Here is a 20,402-nt window from a genome sequence, read left to right as displayed (position 1 = left end):
TTTGTTTAGAATTTTTGATGCTTGAAAAAGGTTTTCTGCTCTACGTCAATCGTATCATTAATTTTCACTTCAACGTCGAAAATTTTTAAGTATATGAATTGTAAAGATTTTAATGAAAAAGTGTATTGTATATAGTATTTAAAGGTTTTTTTATCATATAGTTAAAGGTATTTCGCACAGTATATGTAGATATGTCCATATACACGTTAAATATAGTTTTGAATTATGTGTATAATTTAATATTAGAATGGCGTATGAAGAGGTATAAAAGTAGTTGAAGTAGGCTGTTAAATTCGGAAGGCTACATACAGTACAAACCACTAATGCATTCTCTCCTTCTCTCCCTCATCCGATTTCCCTTCTAATACCAGAAATACTCCGGTCATATGGTGCGTGGAAAAATATTAGTCTTTGCAATATTCTATCAGAAATCTTCGAGAGATTTTTCCGAACAATTTCTGACAGATAATTCGAAGACATGTTCTCCTACGCCGGTTCCTACCCCAAACTAAATCCATAAACTCACTCCTCATGGATGTGCACAATGCGCAAATAGAGATGAAGTAGATTGTGAAATGATCAGCAGGTACTGACACATAAACAATGATTAATGATCTGTGCGAGAATTTGCTGAGAAGAATTATTGAAATGTCGCATAAATTACAAAACACTTTTCACGTTGGATGACATAGCTAATAAACTCTGTACAAACGTTAACATTTCTTTTTCTTCATGGAAACAACAACATTAATTTACATTTCACCAAACATTAAACGGGGCTCATTCGTCCTTGGATCTACCTTATAAGATTACAACAAATTATATTAGCAATTAATTCGAAATGCTGAAGAATAGGTACCACCTCTATTGACCTCTAAAGACCTCTGGGACTAATAATCGCGAATTTGATGTTGAATAATTTTTTTTATGGGATTAGTCGCGTAGAAAATTATTCTAAATTCTAAATTATCTCCTGAAGAACTTTCCGACGTCTTCAGAAGAGAAGAGTCATCGGAAGTTCCCCAGCAGCAAAAATACTTTCTATCTGAGGCAGTTGTTCTGTGATCAATAGAGATGGAATCCAAGACTAGAAAAAACTTAAACCTCTTGATCGAAAATAAATCTTCATCTCTCTGAGGTTCTAGGTGTAACAGGTACTAACTATAGGATCCTCAAGTGACTCAAGCATATTGATGGCGATGGTGTGTCTAACAAAATGTGATAACTTGTCGAATTATTGAATTTAATCTTTTCATCCTTTCGATAATTCAATCTCCGAGTCTCACCATGAGTTCCATAACTGTACAATCATTAGTAAATTTTTCATTGCAACTCTCGACTACGTCAGTCTGTTAACAATGATAATTGCATTGAATATCGTAACTTCATGACACACTGGTGATGCAAAAACGTATGGTCATACATACGGCAACGATGAGCAATTGATGTTTATCAGATAGTCTATTATTTAGTATACATTCATCGATACACATTGGAACACCGAACAGCTGATATTGCTTCACGAAGTTACAGATTCTTCATATTCCTCCACAGATAGAGTGAATTCACTCGATCACTCGAACTTGATGATATTACACTGACGAGACAAGAGCTTTCTAACTAGAGAAGGACTCCTCCAAAATCTCCATCATCCTCAGTGTAAAGCTCTTCTTGTGGCACCACGACTTGAAATCTTCAGTCACAACATGATAGAACGAGGATTAAGACTCATTCACAGATTCAATGATGATGAGCTCAATTACAGCACAATATGAGACGCGATAGTGCGCAGAAAAAAATTCATCTGCTGAAGATCTTCCAGAAATCTTCAGGAGATAAACTTCTCTACGATATACACACTCATCACATCAGATTCATTTTGACCTCAAGTTATTTCATCACAAAGATATTTCCGCAAAACTTATTTCGTCGCGAGGACAACTTTTCAGAATTCATCTCGTCAGAGTCATGACAAAAGATATCCAGTCGAGATGAGATATCGACCTCATTATTATTCCATAATTATGCGGAGAAAAAAAAAACAATCAACCTCCACGTGTTTTCGTGCCTCAGGGAGCAATTTAGGAATATCTTTCGGGTTGTTTGGCCACCCCAAACATTGTTCTCCACTTCGAATCGTCCGCGAATCGATATTCCCCCTAATGGATTCACGGAAAATCAAACAGAGAGGAAAAAAATTTCCTGCAATCAAGTCAAAGCAGGCCACAATCTGAAGACTGATAATATCAGATGACCTCAGTCGTGGCTGATTGATTTAAAAAAAAGGCCTCTTCACTTTCTGAGAGGATGCCACATGACAACAGGATGCCTCAGCGATGCCAACATTTGCCGCCAGTGCGCCAAGGACTTCCCTGTTGCGGTTGCCCCGATTATGACGTGGCCTATGGACTCGGGCTTGGGATTCATCGGCTGATCGTTCGTCGACTCCGCTACTGTCAGTCTCAATTGAATTGTCTGGAAGACAAATCCGTAAATCATTCATCTACTTCACCAGGTCTCAGTGAAGAATTATACCTGTAAAGCGTGAGCAGAAACATTGAAAATCATCGCCTCATTGAAAGTCGGACTTTTCTCCCCGCGCTTGCAGGAAGTCTTCTTCTTGTGAAGCTTTTTCCCCTTCTGGAGTAGGTAAACCTGCAATCCAACATACCCCATTGGTCGAAAATCAATAGATTATTTAATTGATGGCGTAACTTTACAGAGACGACGGAAAAGTTGTTTTTCCGCACCCCTGACGAAAGCCCTTGCGTCGTACCTTAACAAAGAAGTCACCAGGTACGGCATCAGCTCCACGAAGATTTCTCGCCTTGACGACGACAAGTGTGAGCCTCTCAGCTGTCGGCAGATAACTCAAAGAGAACATGAGTTCACCGAGATGAGGTATCGGTACAGCCGGACTAACTACAGGTAACCAAGTTGTGGCTGGTGGTCGAGCAGCGGGTCCCAACTTGAGAGAGGCTTCACCCAAGAGAGAAACCCCACCCCCCAAGCCAATGTCGACGGAAAATATCTGCGAGGAAGGAATTGAAGGTGATGATGCGGAGCAAACAAATTGTCTCATCTACCAAAGATCGTTCAAGATTCTCTACGAACATAATGACTGATTAATCGTACCTCTAATAGTAATGTTCTGCCAATGGGGCCACCATCGAGTGGAAATAAAAATTTCTCTTGATAGCTCGGGGACGGTGAGCCTCGGCAGAGCCTCGTTTGTACATGAGTCTGCCGGTCTGGCAGCAGGCACGCCCTGAAATTCATCAAGTTTTAATGTGACTTCATAAAGTCATGATTTATCCATTTGCAGGATTTCAACAAAATCAGCGTTACCGGGGGATTAATGAAGAATTGAGATGTGAAAATGTTGTCTGCGTGATGAATAGAGAGAGTTTGCGCTTGAGTGTGAATGGAAGATTAGTTCGCTTATGATGTTGAATAAATTTACGCTAGAATTAACAAATTTTCCACTGTTCCTCCCTCGAACAAAATTATCACAAGAAAAAATATAACGTGAAGAAGAATTTTCAAACAATTTCTGAAAAACACTCCAGTCAGATATTATAATGATCTGCAGCGAAATGTCCTGTAAATTATTGTCATGATGAGCTGTGCCATAAGTACATGTGAAATCTTGGCAATCAATCAAGCCCCCGTACCTCACTAATGTATCCTGAGCGGGTTGTCCGTCTGGTGTGATTAGATCCCTCGCCTCGAGAACACTGGCAGCGAGATCCCCCTCAATATCGGCCCCACGTCCACCCCACCTCTCATACTCGAGACCCACGCAAATATGACCAACTACCGTAACATCCTCAATATCAGCGAGCACGACACTGGTATCTGAACAAACACTCTCACAGCTTATTGCCCTTTTCAAATTGGCCTCGTCGGGGGGTGGTTCCGGCTCTGGTCCCTGCGACTCCCGTCTACTTCCTGTATTTCCGTCGTCAATTTCCGTACCCGTGTAGCAACTGAATGCATCCTCGATACTCTGATAAATTTCCCAAAAATCGACATTTCGATTAATTTATAACGAAATTACCCCACCAAGATAAATTATTTATCGATATTACTTGTGACAGACGGCGCTTCATGTGCATCTCCTCGAGAACGGCGAACCAGTCGTGAGCACTTCGTTTTCTGTGGATGAAAAATCGTTGGTCTCGTCATTGAGAAGGCACTCGAGTAGAAAAATCATGGGAGGATCTTCAGAAGATCTCCCCGATGATCCAAAAGATTGGAGGTTCATCGGAGAACAAAAAATTTCTACCCATCTTACCTCTGAGTATCATTAATCTCCATCTCCACGAACTCGTGAATTCCATTCAGCCTTTCCATGCTTTTCCTCCTCTGTTCGAGGCTGTTGAAGATGTCCTGAAATCCCCGTAATCAAGAAAATAATTGATTATTATCAATTTTTCATTCGCAAAACGAAATTCCATCCTACCTCAGAAGTTCTCGTGAAGCTCGGGTCGGACATGTAGGGATAGGGCTCCTGGTCCAGATCCTTGAGAAGAAGAGGCGAAGCTGGTGGATCCTGAAGACTGTTGTACACCTAGAATCGATACAGTTAAATGCCACCGTTTTCTCTTTTAATCAAGACTGAAAATCTGACAGACGATTGCCATTTTAAAACGTGTTAAACTAGAGATAATATTTGAACACGACACTCCGGGCATTGGGATTGCACAATCATCTCACTCGGCTTAGATCCTCCTGCTCCTCCTCCCCCTCCCCCTTCCCCTACCACCAACTTTTATAATTAAACCGTTCCTTTCCAGTCGTTAATTGAAACGTTACCTGCTGTGCGGTCTGGTGAGCTTTTAAATTAAGTTCCGGACTGTACAGATCAGACCCACGCCTTGAGCCGTCAATATTGAGAGCCGTTGATTCAACATCACCGTAGTATTCCGCCATTTCGTCTTGCAAATTATTCGAAGTATTTGTATCAGCGAGTTGTATCGATGATCTCGTCATTCCAGGAAATGTGAGTTTGGGAACTTGTTGGGCGGACGATAGTACTGAACTGGAAATTAAACAGACATTGACAGGGGAGAACTAAACGGTTGGCGATCGTGGGAGGATTTTGGCAGCAATTAAATGACACATTTAATTGCTGGGTATCACCAGCTGTTGAGGAGTTTTTTGAGAAATTATTTGAGACATTTGACCTGTGAATACTCACTTATAAAACTCGGACGCGTCGATATAACTCTGGGATGTGACTGAACGTAGAGCACTGAAGATCCTCTCACCCGTGGTGGGCCCATTTTTCCGATGTATATCTAAGGGATTTGGCGGATCAGGTGGTGCTGGTGGTGGTACTGGACTCGGTGTCAATTCATTTCCACTGGGTAAACCGCCTCTGTCATCATCAACTCCACCATCCAAATCGGAAAACATGGATTCCTCCCGATCGTCTGGTTGATCATTCACTGGCTCATACATAGGTAGATCTGGCAAACTTTGAATATATTGCGATACTCTCTGCAATCCCTGAGCTTTTGTATTTGCATGAATACCGTAGGTCAAATCGTCGGAAAAAGGGCTGTGGAATGGCGTCAGCTCGACATTCTGGGGGGCTTCCATTTTTCGGAGAACATCATTTCCGTAATTCTGAGTATTATGAAGCAATGTGGTGACAACCTGGGGACCATATATTGACTCCATGATGGCTTGAGTGGTTGGATTGTTGCAGTTGGTGAGATTGAAGCTGCTCGATGTGCCTCTAGAATCATTTCTGATGTGCTGGCGTACATGATGATTTGTCTTTTGGGCGAAGTCGTAGCCAGGATAACTGGAGACTGATCTGCTGTCCTCAGCGTTGATGGTCGGATCGGTCTCCTGGTGCGATCCGAGGTATGGGAACTGGGACGCCTCCTGAGGAGGCTCATAAGGTGCAAATGCACTGTCTCTTGTTATTCGGCTGACGTAGGCGTCTTGGACCCTGTCCTCCAGACTCTTGATACTCTCATAATGGGAATTATGGGAGGTGACAGTGTCAGCTGGTCGGGCATAGGGTCTAGTCTGGATGTTGGCGAAGACCGTGTGATTGTATTTCTCCAGATGGAGCATCGGCTGATCGTTAGTTGTCCTGTAGGAGCTGTACGCCTTGGGAATCTCATTCTGAAATGAGAAGACCGAGGGTCCATTTGTCCTGTGAGAGCCCGGTGCTCTAGGGATTGGAGGGGGAGTTAATGGTCCAGGTACTGCCTGCTGCATGCGCAGATGGTCCGCTGCTGTTGGTGCCTGCAGTGGAGTTGGTCTGGGCCTTGGTGTTGGTCTTGGCTGGGGGGCTGGTCTCAATGGCTGCGGGGGAATGGCACTTCCGGTGCTCAGGGGAGGATGCAGATCCCTGTCTACCGCTTCAAATCTGTGGTAAGAGAATGGATTCGTTTTGCCAGTGTGACACGGAATTGATAAATCAAGGGAACTTTATGGTTTACTTATCAGGAATATCTGAGTGACATTCATGAGTATCTGATCTTGACGTGTAATCAGCTCATCTCTCCGCTGATTTACCGTCAATTCTGGGAGGGATTCATCAGGATTGACTTGAATGCTGACCCACAGGCCATCGCATCAATTTTTTTCTTCAATATTTACCGGGTAAAGGCTCCCTGGGCATCCAGGCGTAGATCACTATCGCTGTGCAGCAAATTTTGGGAAGTATTTCCAGACTGTCGATAAAGGCCGGGAATCGTCTGGGCAGTTGGATGCTGAGCCTTCACCAGACCCACCTGGCAAACACCGGGGCTAGGGTTTCAATCATATCCTATCGTGATACGCAAACATCGACAAGCCCTTTGATCAGAGCCGGCGTTAAGCGTCAGAGGAATACAGCGGTTGAGGAAGAGGAGGGAAGGGGAGGAGGTCGTTGGACGTACCTTCTCTTCCCGGGGTGCCCACAGCCAGGATAATCGCTGTCGCCACTCTTCGCATACACTCCAGATGTTCCGCGCACCCCACGGCCACCCGATGCAGTATCTAATGGTGAAAAATTTTCACATCGATTCATTTGAGTGGATAGGGCTTTTTTTCTAAAAAGCTGGAGGGTGTCAGAGACGTTCCCTGGGGATTCCTTCCCACCTCCCCCCAGAAGTCGAAAATTTACGTTCCCGAAATACGAAATACCCTGTTTTCAGTCAAGGAAAAATGATAAAAATGGGACCGCGTGAAATATTTAATTAATAATCCCCATAAAAAGGGCTTCAAAGCTACGCACCTTTTGTAGAAAACCAGAGTAACAACAATACCGATCCCTAGGACAATCCCCAGTGTGGTTACGATCCAGCCACCCATTGTTCACGTAAGAATAATCCCAAATCCACACAGTATTTGGATTGTAGTTCTGAAATGCACAAGAATTATTCAGGAGGATTAGTCCTTCATCAGCACTGTGAATTTTAATAAATAAGGGAGGTACGAGATTGTTAGCCCTTGTTTGTCGGTAATAAGCATGTTCGATTGGTTGTCGCCTCCCGAGGGAGAACAGCCACTACATAACTGGCTTCATCTCATCAGCTTTAAGACAGACTTGGCAACTCCACTGCCACGCGCCACAAGAAAAAGTTGGTTAAGAGGTCTTTGTATGGGAGCTTTGTCTTACCCTTCAATAACTACTTATGTTTAGATTCATCTCCTATTTATGAGAGGATGTGCTCCGGGGACAAAGAATTATTGTTCAGTGACAAGGCCATTCGCGGTTTAAATTCATTTCCCAGGGTAATTCTGAGGGTCAGGAGTTAGTGTCCCAATAACTCAGCGAGTTATAACCTCCAAAAATCATTTTAACTGTTGGAATATGGAATAAGGGATTGGGAAGTGGAGGAAATAAATATCTCCCGCTATTTAATTATACGACACGATCTTTATTCAGTTTTTAAAATATGCATTTCAACGAAAGACTCGATATAATTCCAGCTGGGTTGATAATCCCATCTGGTTTACTCGAGAGACCATTCGAGAACGTCCCTAGCCCTCGGTTCGTCCAGTTTGAAAGATCTGCCTCAAAGACAAGGCCCTTTTGTCTATATCTACCAAACAATGTCTACCAAACAAGTTCTGAAAAGGTTTACAGAAATTTCTACGATTACAATTTTGTTTTTGAATACTTTTTTTGGACATTTTCATAACAATGCGATCGTTTCTATGTCTGAAGTAAATAATTTATGAAAGGACGGTAAAGACCGATCATTGAACAACCAGTGAAGCACAGCAATGCAGTACTGTCCACAAACATCAGATATACATCTTAGAGTTTTTTGTCGCTCCATTTTTGGGACCCTCGTCCCAGGGGGTCCCCCCGCACTTCGACGTCTTCTTCAAAGTACATGCCGACGAAGAGAAAATCTGTTCCGACACGTCTGGAAAAAAGGGGGAGGAGAGGGAGACTTCTCGGAATAAATTCGCCAATCGTGCCCACTTACTACTGATGTTTACAATGGGTCGCTTGTTCGAGATAATGTTAAAATATTCCCCACAGAAGCAATAAGTGAAATCGGTTTCAGAGCAGTCAATTCATTTCAAGTTTTGCCTCTTCGAGAGCAGTCGAGGAATTAATTACGAGTTCAATAGTGTAAAGAGTAATACGTAGATCAGTCACACAGGACATAAAGGAGAACAGTTATCTCCTCGTTTCGTGTACTCCGTCATCCAACTCCATCACATCAAAATAAACAATCAAATTCGGAGAGTCGTCAAGACTTACCAAACATCCACTTGTTCATTTACTAATTATGTCACTCTTAATGATTCATATTGAGTATTGTTTTTAAAAAATTGTTTTGGAATATTTTAACACTAACTTTTATGATTTTCTTTTCAATTTAATTCCTGACTTTTCACTTTGCCGGGCCTCACGGCCCTCACATCGTTCCGCTCAACCTGAACAGAATATTCAACGCAAGATCACTGGCAATTTACCCCACCGTAAACTTTTCTTTATAAATTTCCAGTCCGTAATTCATGAAATGTAGATTATATTTTCAACTTCGACAACTATTTTGTTATTCAAAAACCAAAAGTTCCGCTGATGTTTTATTGATAAACACATTGATAAATTATATTCCAAAAATTGACAACATTACAAACTTTAGATTGGCCACCCGCACCCATCAAAACTTTAACCGCATCGCGTCTTGACAACGCTGGGTAAATATTTTATCCGAAGACACCTGTTAAATTCAGCTCATACACAGATCAGTGGAAAAATACATGCACAAATACGGATATTTCACAGACGTGTAAAAGTCCTGATAACTAAGCCCCTGGAGTGATGAGCGGAGTATTTGGGTTAGCTACTTGTAGAAGAGTGCAGAATAGACGGAAACTGGGTCACATCCAGCCTATCCTGCCTCTGCCACTCGCGTCAAGGCGCATTCACGTCAAGTTCGGTCAAGGTAAACATCTTTTTTTTTTTTTTTTAAAGGAAGATAAATGTAACAGATGTATGGATGTACCATGTGGAAATTGTATTATGCAAATTCCTTCTGTTTCTGTATCACTGCACAGTCGCGTCGGACAGAATCGCGTGGGATTCCCTTCTTCGGGGTAAACTTTTTCATTGTGACATGAAAAATTGATAAGCTTTGAGAAGCATCGGACCGAGTGCTTTACAGTTGAAAAACTGATTTCTAAAGTGGAGATACTTTTGCAGTTTTTTTCAGGGATTTTACATGCAGAGAGATAATCCCGCATTTTACTGATAATTTTGATTCATATTTCCAATATCACTCATTTGTGAAAATACTCTATTGCAAATGTCAATGACTCTGGCATCAGTTTATCAGGAATAATAATTCGAGAACTCTCCCAAATTTCGCTCTGAGATAAATTCGTTTCCGAATGATTTTATTTCGACTGAAGACGGTGAGCCCTCGCAACAGCCGGAGGGCTGGATATTTCACGCACGAAATATGCCCCGGGGGAATATGCCGAGGGAATACCGGATTTTTTCCCCCTTTTTTCCTTCTGCGAAGGGAAAATATGTTGCGAGAGTTTTCATTACCGCTCACGCTCACATTTGGTCTCCATTGTTCGCGGAAAATAGCGAGAAATAGTGTCGGAACGGATTAGGGTATCGCGTGCAGCGAATTTTGGAATTTTTGAAGTTTGATAAATTTTCCAGAAGGAAATTCAACTGAAATGAATATCTATTAGTTGTCATCTGGTAAAAATAGGCTTTTGGTCAGCCCTTAGATTAGAATTTTTTGAGTAAATAGTTCCAGGTGAATTTGAAATATTAAAAATATTAAAAAATTGAATAACAGACTCGTCCAATTTTTCCTGTCTCGTACCTCAATTCGATAAAACTCTCTTTCGGTCCTCATACCCCTCTTGTCAGGGCTCGCTCCGCCCCGGCGTCGAAACAAGATGAATCTGAAATACCGTCTGCTCCAGTAGAGTCCACCCCAGTGTGCCACCATTTCCATCCCCTCTAATTTGATTGGCGAAACTTCATTTCAGCACGGGCGCATAAAAATCATCAAAGGTAAAAGAGCTTCGGGGAAATTCGCGGAGCCCGATCAATTAGTCAATTGCACGGGCGCGGACACTGTTGTATTTCCCCCTAAATTGTCCCCCCCCAGTGGGACTGATTGAAAGTGAGCGCAAAAAATGTGGATTTTTTTGCACTGAGACCCTCAGCGGATTTTTCCTGTTGCGGATTGATATGCTCATTCCGGGGTTTAGATTTCAAACGGACCACAATTTGGAGGCTCCTCGTGCATCGAAAACCCCCTCCAAGCACTCGATTCAAGAATTTATTCTCCTGAGAATCCACCGAAAGACAAATCTGTGAATTACTAGAGTGTGAATAAGGCCCAATAAAATAAACTGACCCAGAGAGAAATTTTTAAAAGATTTCCATCAATTTTTCATTCACCCTCAAATAAAAAATGGTAGACCTCCAAATTTTATAGTCCCGTTTAGTAAAATTTACGAAGCCACAGATCATTAATTACAAAATTTACGGTATTGATAGTAATGTTTATGTGTGAATTAAACACATTCCAGTGTTTTAGTATGTTCCACCTCGATTCTAATGCCTGGCACAGTAATTTTTCACAGACTTTTCCCTCTGTATAGTGTAGTATCGCGAATAAGTATGGGGAAATCCCCATAATTAAAATAATAGTATAGACAGATGTTTTTCTTAAGATAGTCTAGAGCCATAGTTTATATGATAATTTTAGCGTAGGTGCTATTTGTGGGGTTTCCCCACAAATAGGCATAGATTGGTACAGGAATGAAAGCCTGTACCATAAATGCACTTAGAGGGTCTGTGGGTTTATGAGGCCCGCAGATGTGCCAGATGGAGATCGGTGCTGCCAGCGTGGTCCAGGGATGTTAGGACCACGTGACGTGATTAGGGCCCAGTCCAGGGTTGCAAAGAGGGACAGGGCCAGAGTCGTGTTTTAGCAACCGTAGACATAGACGCTTTGTAGACGTTAGGTTTTTGTGTAGTACATTAAGGAGTGAATATTGTGTGACGAATAGCCGATAGTGAATTTAGTATTAGAATCGTTTGTACACTTTTCATTATAAATAAACTGTTTTATCTTTTAAAAAGTAACCCTACAATAGGAAAATTTCTATATCGACCCCATAAAAATCCAAAGTCTGATGCAACATTTCTCATGACGAAGTCCACCGTCGGCAGTAATCGACTATATTCGGCGCTCATCGTTAACCAATCACAATGAGTTACAGAAAAAAGGCTGTGTGGCACAGTAAAAAATGAAATAAAGCCCAATAAAATAAACTGACCCAGACAGGAATTTTTAAAGATTTCCTTGAATTTTTCCAGTAGTCTAGCATGATGCACCTCGATTCTAATCCGTGGCACAGTAATTCTTCACAGTCCGTGTGGCGAAATGGGGTTAACGCACTCGGAGAAAAACCAGTGAGACCCGAGGAGAGTCAGCAGCTCGGGTGCATTGCGGGCTCGGTTATATGGAGCACGCGAGAGGATACGCAGGCCGATAGCGGTGCATAGCGTTCGTGGCAACTCGCTGGATTCTGGGTAGTTGCCAGATAGCGCACTGCGTCCTGGAGAAGCCAATACTCTATGGCTTGTACCCGAGATTATGCAGAACATGCGCTGCTGATGCGTCATTGGACTTGATTGAATCATCCAATAAATCCTCTCTTCAATCCTTCCATTTGAATCCGCGAAAAACCACTCATTCCCTCCCAAAATTACTATTCAACTTCAATTCAACTGGAAAGGATTTTTCGCTAAATATTTTTACCGTTTTGATTGAAAATGGGTTATAAGAAATAATAATAATTCAATAAGTAATTTAAACTATTTTATTCTTTATGATTCAACTCAAATAATTATGCTCGGAAGACACGTCCACTCTATACCGATTCCTTAGAGGAACTAACTAGGTCTACAAAGGGAAACAACGCCCTGGACCTTTTAGGCAGATGCTCTCAAAGAGTCCTATTCATTCCACTTTGTCTACATACTTAAAATCAAGCCTAAATATCATACCTCACACTTCTCAGAATTCGAACCCATAAAAATGTCTTTCAACACTCAGAAGAGAATAAGATTTACTTTTGTTTTTTTTGTGTTTTGTACTTTTGTTTTGTGTTTTTGTTTTTTTTGAGACTTTTGTTCTTTATTGATTTTATGAAAAATCCAACAATTTTTCTTTCAATAAATTAAGAATATACTTTTTGGTCACTGCTGCTATGTTCAGCTGGTGTCGAAAAGTACCTTTTTGTTTACTTGTAAATGGAAAGTAAAAGTTTGCAAAAGAAAAGTAAAAATTTGTAAAAGAAAAGTAAAAATTTGTAAACAAAAAGTAAGAAATCGTAAAAAAAAAGTAAAAATTTGTAAAAGAAAAGTAAAAACTTGTAAACGACAAGACTTTTCTTTCGAGTAAACAAAAAATTACAGTTTGCCACTCCCTGACCGTAACATCACTAACAAAAACTATAGTTCGGATACACGTGCAACTGGGTCTTTTAACTCGTGCGATTGGCAGCCCTCGGCTCCGGCTCGGGCCGCCAACATAACACTCGTTACCAGCCCGTTGCACTCGTATCGAAATAGACGATAATATTGAATGACTCTGAATGCCCCATAATTGCGCCGACATTGAAAAACGAATAATGCAATCGTCCCCATCTTCGAACTCGGCCAAAAGAACAGGAACAAAATAATCGCGAGGGTCTCACACTCGTCCATACATATATCTCACTCACATACATACATATATTTACCCTCGTACATACCGTACCACCGTTCAGCGACTTTAATATATGTCTGTGGATTTCGCGGAATGTCCGGATGTCGCATTCTCGAGTACGCGCTCAGCCTTCCACTCCTCCTGGGGAGGTGCCACCGCGGAAACCGGCGGCCGGGGAGGGGGAGGGGGGCGCACACGATGAAGCCGGGGATGAGGTAAGAGGAGTCGCGGCGAAAGGGTAAATCGAGGAAGGGCAGAAAGGGTGGCGCGTGAGTTTTTCGAGTCCCTCCAAAATGACAATCTCCTTCTTCATCGGGTTTTTACGCTCCGCGTAATACAATATACAGGACGCCGTGTCTCTTATCTTCCCTCAACATTCTTCTCCCCGCAATTTGTTTTCCGAAATTCGGGGGATGAACCGTGATTCTCGCTGCGGTAACGCCCAAGCTTTATCATTCGAGGGTGAATAATGGATTTTTTTTCCTCAGAATGTAAAATTTACTAACAAAGTGTTGGATTCGAAAAAGAAAGGTATTTTCTCGTTGCAAATTTTTTATTTTGAGTCTAACTAGTACACAGTTCAGTTCTAGCTGACTAATTCAATTCGAGGGTGTTGGATTTTTCATGAAATAAAAATAACTAAAGGACAAAAGTCAATCTTATTCTCTTCTGAGTGTTGAAAGACATTTTTATGGGTTCGAATTCTGAGAAGTGTGAGGTATGATATTTAGGTTTGATTTTAAGTATGTAGACAAAGTGGAATGAATAGGACTCTTTGAGAGCATCTGACTAAAAGGTTCAGGGTGTTGTTTCCCTTTGTAGATCTAGTTAATTCCTCTAAGGAATCGGTATAGAGTGGACGTGTCTTCCGAGCATAATTATTTGAGCTGAATCATAAAGAATAAAATAGTTTAAATTACTTATTGAATTATTATTTGTTATAACCCATTTCCAATAGAGGGTTACAACTGTTCTACCTTCTATATCGAAGAACTTCATTTTACAAAGTACTCAGTGAGTGAGTCGAAGGGTTGGAGGAACTGGCAGGAGAAAGGCCCAAGACTTTGATTGGTCAAAATTAACGAAGGACTGTCCTTTAAGGGCTGAACTTGGGAGGCAGGGAGAAATGGGGGAGGCCAGGTACTGAGGTATTTGGGAAAGTCTTTTGAGGAACTTTATGAAGGATTTGGACGGAAGAGTGCAATTAAGTAGGACACGTGAGGGATTGGAAAATGTGCAGATCATTGTAATAAACTGATTGGAGAGGAGATTCTGGATGGAGCATCTGGATAACAGAAGTAAGTTTTTGGGAAACTACTACAGTCTATAGTGGGTATGCCACAAAATAAATATTAACTGAATTTTGCAACGATTGCATATTTAACAAATATTTCATTATTTATTTACAGAAAAAAAAAATGGCAAAATCTCGTCAGTTTTACGACTACATATCCAACATGACGCATCATCACGTGCATCACCGAGCGTGCCTCGTCCAGAGCTTTTAAGGACCCCCGGACGTGACCCTTTTACCCGCAACACCGGAGAGGACTACTGCAGTGTCAATTCACCAGCAGCACGAAATAGCCCCATTAAATTCCAGAAAAAATTTTTTTTTTCCATTCATGCGAGAGCCCTAGCCACCCACTTGTAACAATTTCCCCCCTTCCTATCCCCCGCGTGCGTCACAGCTGATAGCAACACTTTGTCGAGCAGTTGCACCTGGAAATCCTGAGCAACCGGAGTTTTAATCTCCGCAAAAGACTTTTTTTCCTCGGGGGGGAACAAAAGGAATTGCTGCATCAAAATGGAGGAGGCTTTTGTGGAAAGTTTTCAACGTGATGCAGCTGGGGTAGTGGAGACAGTGGAGTAAGTTAACTGGAGGCTGGAGGAGGCTGAGGATGATGACCGCCGCGAGACAGAGTAACGGACGGACAAGACTCCGCTGGGTGGTTCACGTAGAAAATTTTTTCTCCTGAAAATTCTTCTTGAAAATTAAAATGAACCTTCGAGAGGACCCAGACAATCTACTGTCATTGTCAATCGGATCAGAGTGAGTCATTAACATCTAGGAGCATCGTTACACCGGGTTGGAGGTATTAATGATCCGGGCAGAGGCAGAACGTCTCCTGGTCTGCGTGTCCAAGGTCTTCTCCAAAGTGTTGAAAAATCTCCCTGAATTGTTGATAAAAAACTTGGAAAAAAATACGTGGAACGACAGAAAGGGAGAAAAGATCATTGAGTCATCAGCTGGGGTTGATGGTGGTACACCTGGGGACACCTGGGGAAAGAAGCCACAGAGTTTTTGAACGTTGAAATTGCCAAGCAGCTGTGATGAGCATCATGGTGGATAAAGAAACACAACTAATTTTCTTTTTTTTTGGCTGCTCATACGAAGTTGAATTTCAAAATTTTGACTACATTCTGTGGTCCTGAAATTTCCAAATTCAAAGAAACAAATTGTTAATTAGCCTGACGAGGTCTTACTGCACTCCTCATACAGTGAACAAATTTGCAGATGGAACAGACTTCAAGGACATAGACATAATGTGCCAATATTTAAAGGAATGCAAGTCAAGACTTTATTATCAAATTGACAGTGTAAATAAATCTTATGTGCAGAATTCACCACTTTAAATAATAAAAGAAAACCTTCGAAAGATGATGCAGGACACCTTGTTTGTCATCGATTTTTTTTTGTGGAACAGCAAAATTTTTCAACACATAATTTCTAGATTTTCTTCACCGTGTGGAGACTCCAGGATTGATGTAGCACATCGGAAGTAACCGGATGTCTCAAGGAGACGATAATTGAGACGTTCGGAGATGAGAAACATGAAGGATGGGTAAATCCGACAGTTTAATATCGTGAGAATATATTTTTGTTTTTATCCAGGGGAGTACTACCTTCGTGGCTGGCCCACGCAATATCCAATGTCTGTTTTGCTTCTCCCGTTGAACGTCGTTTGAACGGGAGTTAGGAAAACAGGGTTGTTTGGAGTGATTGGAGCGGATGCGTTCCAGATGAGTGGGTGGGTATTTATTTCTCCCTCAAGATGATTTTTTCGTCTCGTGATTTTAAAGTGGAAAAATTAATCTTGGAAATGTCTTTTGTTTACACAGCAGAGATGGAACATCAAACGAAAGAAAAACCATCAAGACATTAAACATAAGGACTCCATTGATGGGGCATAATGGGCAAAATATGACACAGCGATGTGACTCGCCAGCTGGAGTTGCAATTTTGAAACTTGTGTCAGGATTGCTGGTGGCCCGGCTTTCAAATTAATTGAATTCTCTGGTGCATGGATGAGGGGGCGTAGCCGTTGGAATAACGAGACAGATGGTTATATGTGCTCAACATAAGAGACCGGGCAAAGATGATCACAGACAGGGCCTGCAGTGGTGAATGGTTCAGGGCGAACGCTAATGGAGCACCAGAAGCCACCCACTCTCGGTGGTAAATCAGATTATGCTGGCAAGTGTCTTCAGATGGGAATGCTTGTAGTTATTTCCTTTGAGAGAGTTATTGGTGTTATAAAGGATCTGGTAATAATTTTTGCGACAGGTAAAGAAGGTCTTTTGAAGATGAGTCCTGGGATAATTCAGGTCTAGACGAAATTTATTTATTATTTTTAATTGTTGAGAATGCTTGATATTTGTGGACAAAAATGAATCGTCTGTCTATAGCTGGTTTCAGTCCATCTCAGTATGTTATAGTTTTTATAGATTTTCCCCAAACAGTACCAAAATGTTTAGAATGATTTTAATAAATAAAAAAAAGAAGAAACAGAAAGAAATTAATGAACAAGGGCCTTTTGTCAAATGGGTCTAGAGTGTCAAATCTTTGATCACTAAGAGTCAGTTGATTTGGAGACATCATACGAGAAAGATGTACCTTCTGCGTGCGATAATAAAGAATTAAAATGAATAGTTGAATCGTTTTTATATTATTGACGATCACTAGCCACAATCCAATATTGATAAAACAAAATTTTCGGTCTAAACTCAGTCTACCGACTAAAAAATTAATCTAATGGAATTTCTCGGGAGACTTCCCATCGTTATCACCATAAAACGATAAATATAATTTTATCAAACTTCAAACTCCATTAAAATCAAAGTTAACGTTCATATTCATCCTCTCACAGCGTGAAATTCAATATGCGATTGAATTACAACTTGAAGCCAAGAACGAATGATTGTAGATATTCGCTGAGTGACACAACTTGCAAGCACACGTTTGAATTCAAACCGTTGATAATTCCCGAGAAGTGAATCTGTGAGGACAAAGTTATCTCAGTTGTATGAAACGCCTCAATAACAGATAAACTTCGGGAGTTACTGTGACTGCGCGAGAGTTAATGCTAGTTGAGGACCAATGGGAGCTCAGTTAAACTCCATCAATTGACCTAAAATAAATTAACACGAGTGATTTTCATCGTTGTGGGTGGGGGTGAATAAAAATTGGCCGGAAATTTGCGGTGCATTTTGTGGCGAGAGAGGTGATCGATGTCACAAATTTAATTTAATAAAAAATATTGTTTTTAGAATACTTGAAAGTGCTATTCAACATTACTTATCTCATTACTAAAATTCGGGGGAGGACGAACTCTAAATCTCTGGGGATTAATTTTTTATCGACTTATTACACATTGAACATTTTTATAACAAAATAATAAAGGTTTTTAGTAAAGAAAGGATAATTTAAACTCGATTTTCCTCAATTTGATTAAATTCTCGCTCGAAAATTGTTGCTGTCAATCAGGAGAAAAAGGAAACAATTACTTTCCTCATTAATACCCTGTATTTCCATTGCATAAATTTGCGAAACTATTCAGTGAAATAATAGGCATTACCTCCTCCACCGAGTGCCACTTATTATTTCGTTTAATTATATTTGAACTTTGCCAACAGCTGAGGCTGGGTATCAGCGACATTAACGAGAAATAATGACTTTCAGTTTGAATGTAGAAGTTTCATTATTTGCACGTGTGTTTCGGTATTAAAAATATTTCAATTAATTTCACTACCAATATTGGATTGAGAAAACATAAAAACATAAACAAATAGAGCTCATTAACTCGCCTGTTTCAATGAAACAAAAGAAACTATCGAGCAACTCGGGACACCATTAACCTTGAAGAAAATACCTGAAGGATTAAAAATCGAGTTCAAATAAAATAATATAAAAAACATTATCATTATGTCTCATTACTATAAAATCATCGTACCCTGTGCGAGACAGTCCTCACATTTCCATTAACCCTCCAAGTGCCTTCCACTCATAAATTCAATTTCAAATATGTCAAGTTGACCAAGTGCGGAGTATAATAAAAGACACTTGACTTACATAGAATGTCTGATCGTTAGCTGACCCTCTCTACTGGGTCGCGTAGTCACTCCGCCTGGTTTGTCTCGCGTGGTAACGTGACTTCTCAAACAAATCCCCTAATTCTTTCCATCTCCATAAAAGCTCCCACCTACCGTCGTCAAGTCGCAAGCACCTAGACGCGAATAAATATGTAGCACAGCATTTGAGGGATTCGCGAGAGTGACTACTATTATTCGTTATATTTTTGTGGAACGAGATTAATTTATCGCACCCTTTCTCACCGCACGGGAAGGGCTGACTGAGCTGTGCCTGAGCATTGCAATGGGTCAGCCACCACCACTGCCTACAACTGTTGGAGACAAGTGGCGCCAACTGCTGTCAAACTGGCACAGGTTTCTCAATGCGTTCGCGTATTCGGTGGGCGAAGAACGGGGGAGTCAATGAAATGGTTTCAATCGTTAAACCGTTCCATCCAAAAAGGGCTTTTAAATAATCCAGTGATTTTTAAAAATAATCCCTGATAATTGTTGAATAATGCGGATATCAGATTCGTTACAAAATTTCTAGGCGACTTCTGGTGACGAAAATTAGCCTCCAAATTAATTTCCCGAAAAAATGGGGAATCTAGGGGTGATAAATGAAGGGGTAAAAATTAAAGGTCAAAATAGGAGACTCCGGAGATTGACGGGCTGAGCCCTCTGGCAGTATTTAATTAAAAATCTGCCTATTAACTTGTCCAATTTGGCAAATGTAAAAAAGTAATATCTTTTCCCTCCACTCCCTCGAGCTCTCACTTCATCCCTAATTCCTAAAATCCAACTGGCGTCATTCCCTTGCCAGTGGCAACCGAGAGCTTCACTAAAACCACCTGTAGCCGTCGACGATTATGCTCACTGGAAAATTTAAATCCTAATGTGGTCAGCAGTATTTTGTTGACCTCATCCATTGTGCTCACTCCCTTCCCCTTGACAACCCCCATTGTTCATCGGTTTATTTTCTGGAGTTGATCCACGCCCACGTTCTTCCATAAATCGTTATTTCGTAGTTTTCGCGTCACGGACTGTACCAATGCTCATCAAATTAATGGATTTTATTTTCATTTTATTATTGAACTCGTCCATTATGAAGTTTGACGATGATTGACACGAGCTGTCGAACGATAGTTTCGGCATCAAAATTACTATCTCGATGACCAAATTCTGCAAATTATTGCGTGCACGGTATCATGGAGTGAATGCAGATTGGAATTGGCCAGCAGTTCAGCCTCATTTAGACATGCGTGTGGGCGTCAAAGGCAGCTGATCGATTCCCGCACGGCTTTGGAAATGGATCCTTTGAAAATACTTAATGGAGGATTAAAGTATATCCGTTTCTGTGTAGAAAAATATATATCTGCGGGGGATATTGCAGAAATTTTCAGAAAAATCTGTCAAAGATTATTTTCAGGAGGTTTTTGGTGATCGAGAAGGATCGGCAGAAGACAAATTGTTTTTCAGGATTGTTGTTTTCTACTGCCGACGTACAAATATTTTTTATCACTGAAGATCCTCCAGGAGTCTTTGGAAGAATCATTTCTGGAGTGAGCGACAGGGAAATAAATTTTGGATTAAAATTGAATCTCAAGAGGGCGATGGAAGGGAATGACAATCAATCATTTTTGGTCAAGTTTTGCTGGAAAATTAGACTTGAGAGACTATTTTTCTGATAAAACTGACTTTCATCCCTCGTTTCACCCCCTGGGGGGTCTCATTTTTACCTAAAATTTATTTTTACTTAAACAAAATTCGTTACATGTTGTTCGATGTGTTCGGATTTCAGTTTATAATTATAATTATTGGGATATG

At 40.9% G+C, this 20,402-nt stretch overlaps 1 protein-coding gene across 2 annotated transcripts; it reads right to left on the bottom strand.

Annotated features, from left to right (window-relative positions):
- Positions 1 to 2,285: 2,285 nt before the first annotated feature.
- On the bottom strand, positions 2,286 to 18,839 carry LOC135168590 (uncharacterized). 2 transcript variants are annotated; one of them, XM_064132938.1, is made up of 14 exons: positions 18,577 to 18,839; positions 7,244 to 7,369; positions 6,906 to 7,005; positions 6,625 to 6,758; positions 5,204 to 6,391; positions 4,819 to 5,044; positions 4,466 to 4,573; positions 4,298 to 4,392; positions 4,092 to 4,158; positions 3,675 to 4,009; positions 3,136 to 3,268; positions 2,777 to 3,031; positions 2,536 to 2,655; positions 2,286 to 2,475 (listed from the first exon to the last, which is right to left on the bottom strand). In XM_064132938.1, exons 2-14 carry the CDS (start codon positions 7,318 to 7,320, stop codon positions 2,293 to 2,295), a joined length of 3,021 nt encoding a protein of 1,006 aa, XP_063989008.1. In that variant the 5' UTR covers positions 7,321 to 7,369; positions 18,577 to 18,839; the 3' UTR covers positions 2,286 to 2,292. The 2 variants fall into 2 exon arrangements, with proteins under 2 accessions (XP_063989008.1, XP_063989009.1); XM_064132939.1 differs by lacking the exons at positions 2,286 to 2,475; positions 2,536 to 2,655; positions 2,777 to 3,031 and having other exon boundaries at positions 3,139 to 3,268; positions 3,349 to 4,009.
- Positions 18,840 to 20,402: the final 1,563 nt, after the last annotated feature.

Source organism: Diachasmimorpha longicaudata, chromosome 13 (genome assembly GCF_034640455.1).
Source record: "Diachasmimorpha longicaudata isolate KC_UGA_2023 chromosome 13, iyDiaLong2, whole genome shotgun sequence".
Lineage (NCBI taxonomy): Eukaryota > Metazoa > Arthropoda > Insecta > Hymenoptera > Braconidae > Diachasmimorpha > Diachasmimorpha longicaudata.
The sequence above is the reverse complement of the archived record's forward strand: the minus strand, read 5'-3'. Positions and strand labels throughout refer to the sequence as shown.

Excerpts from the sequence above, each read along its gene's own strand:
- LOC135168590 (XM_064132938.1), bottom strand. The coding sequence starts at position 7,320 with ATGGGTGGCTGGATCGTAACCACACTGGGGATTGTCCTAGGGATCGGT. Across the intron at positions 6,759-6,905 it reads GGGCACCCCGGGAAGAGAAG|GTGGGTCTGGTGAAGGCTCA; the intron begins GTACGTCCAACG and ends GGTGTTTGCCAG. Across the intron at positions 5,045-5,203 it reads GACGCGTCCGAGTTTTATAA|TTCAGTACTATCGTCCGCCC; the intron begins GTGAGTATTCAC and ends TTTAATTTCCAG.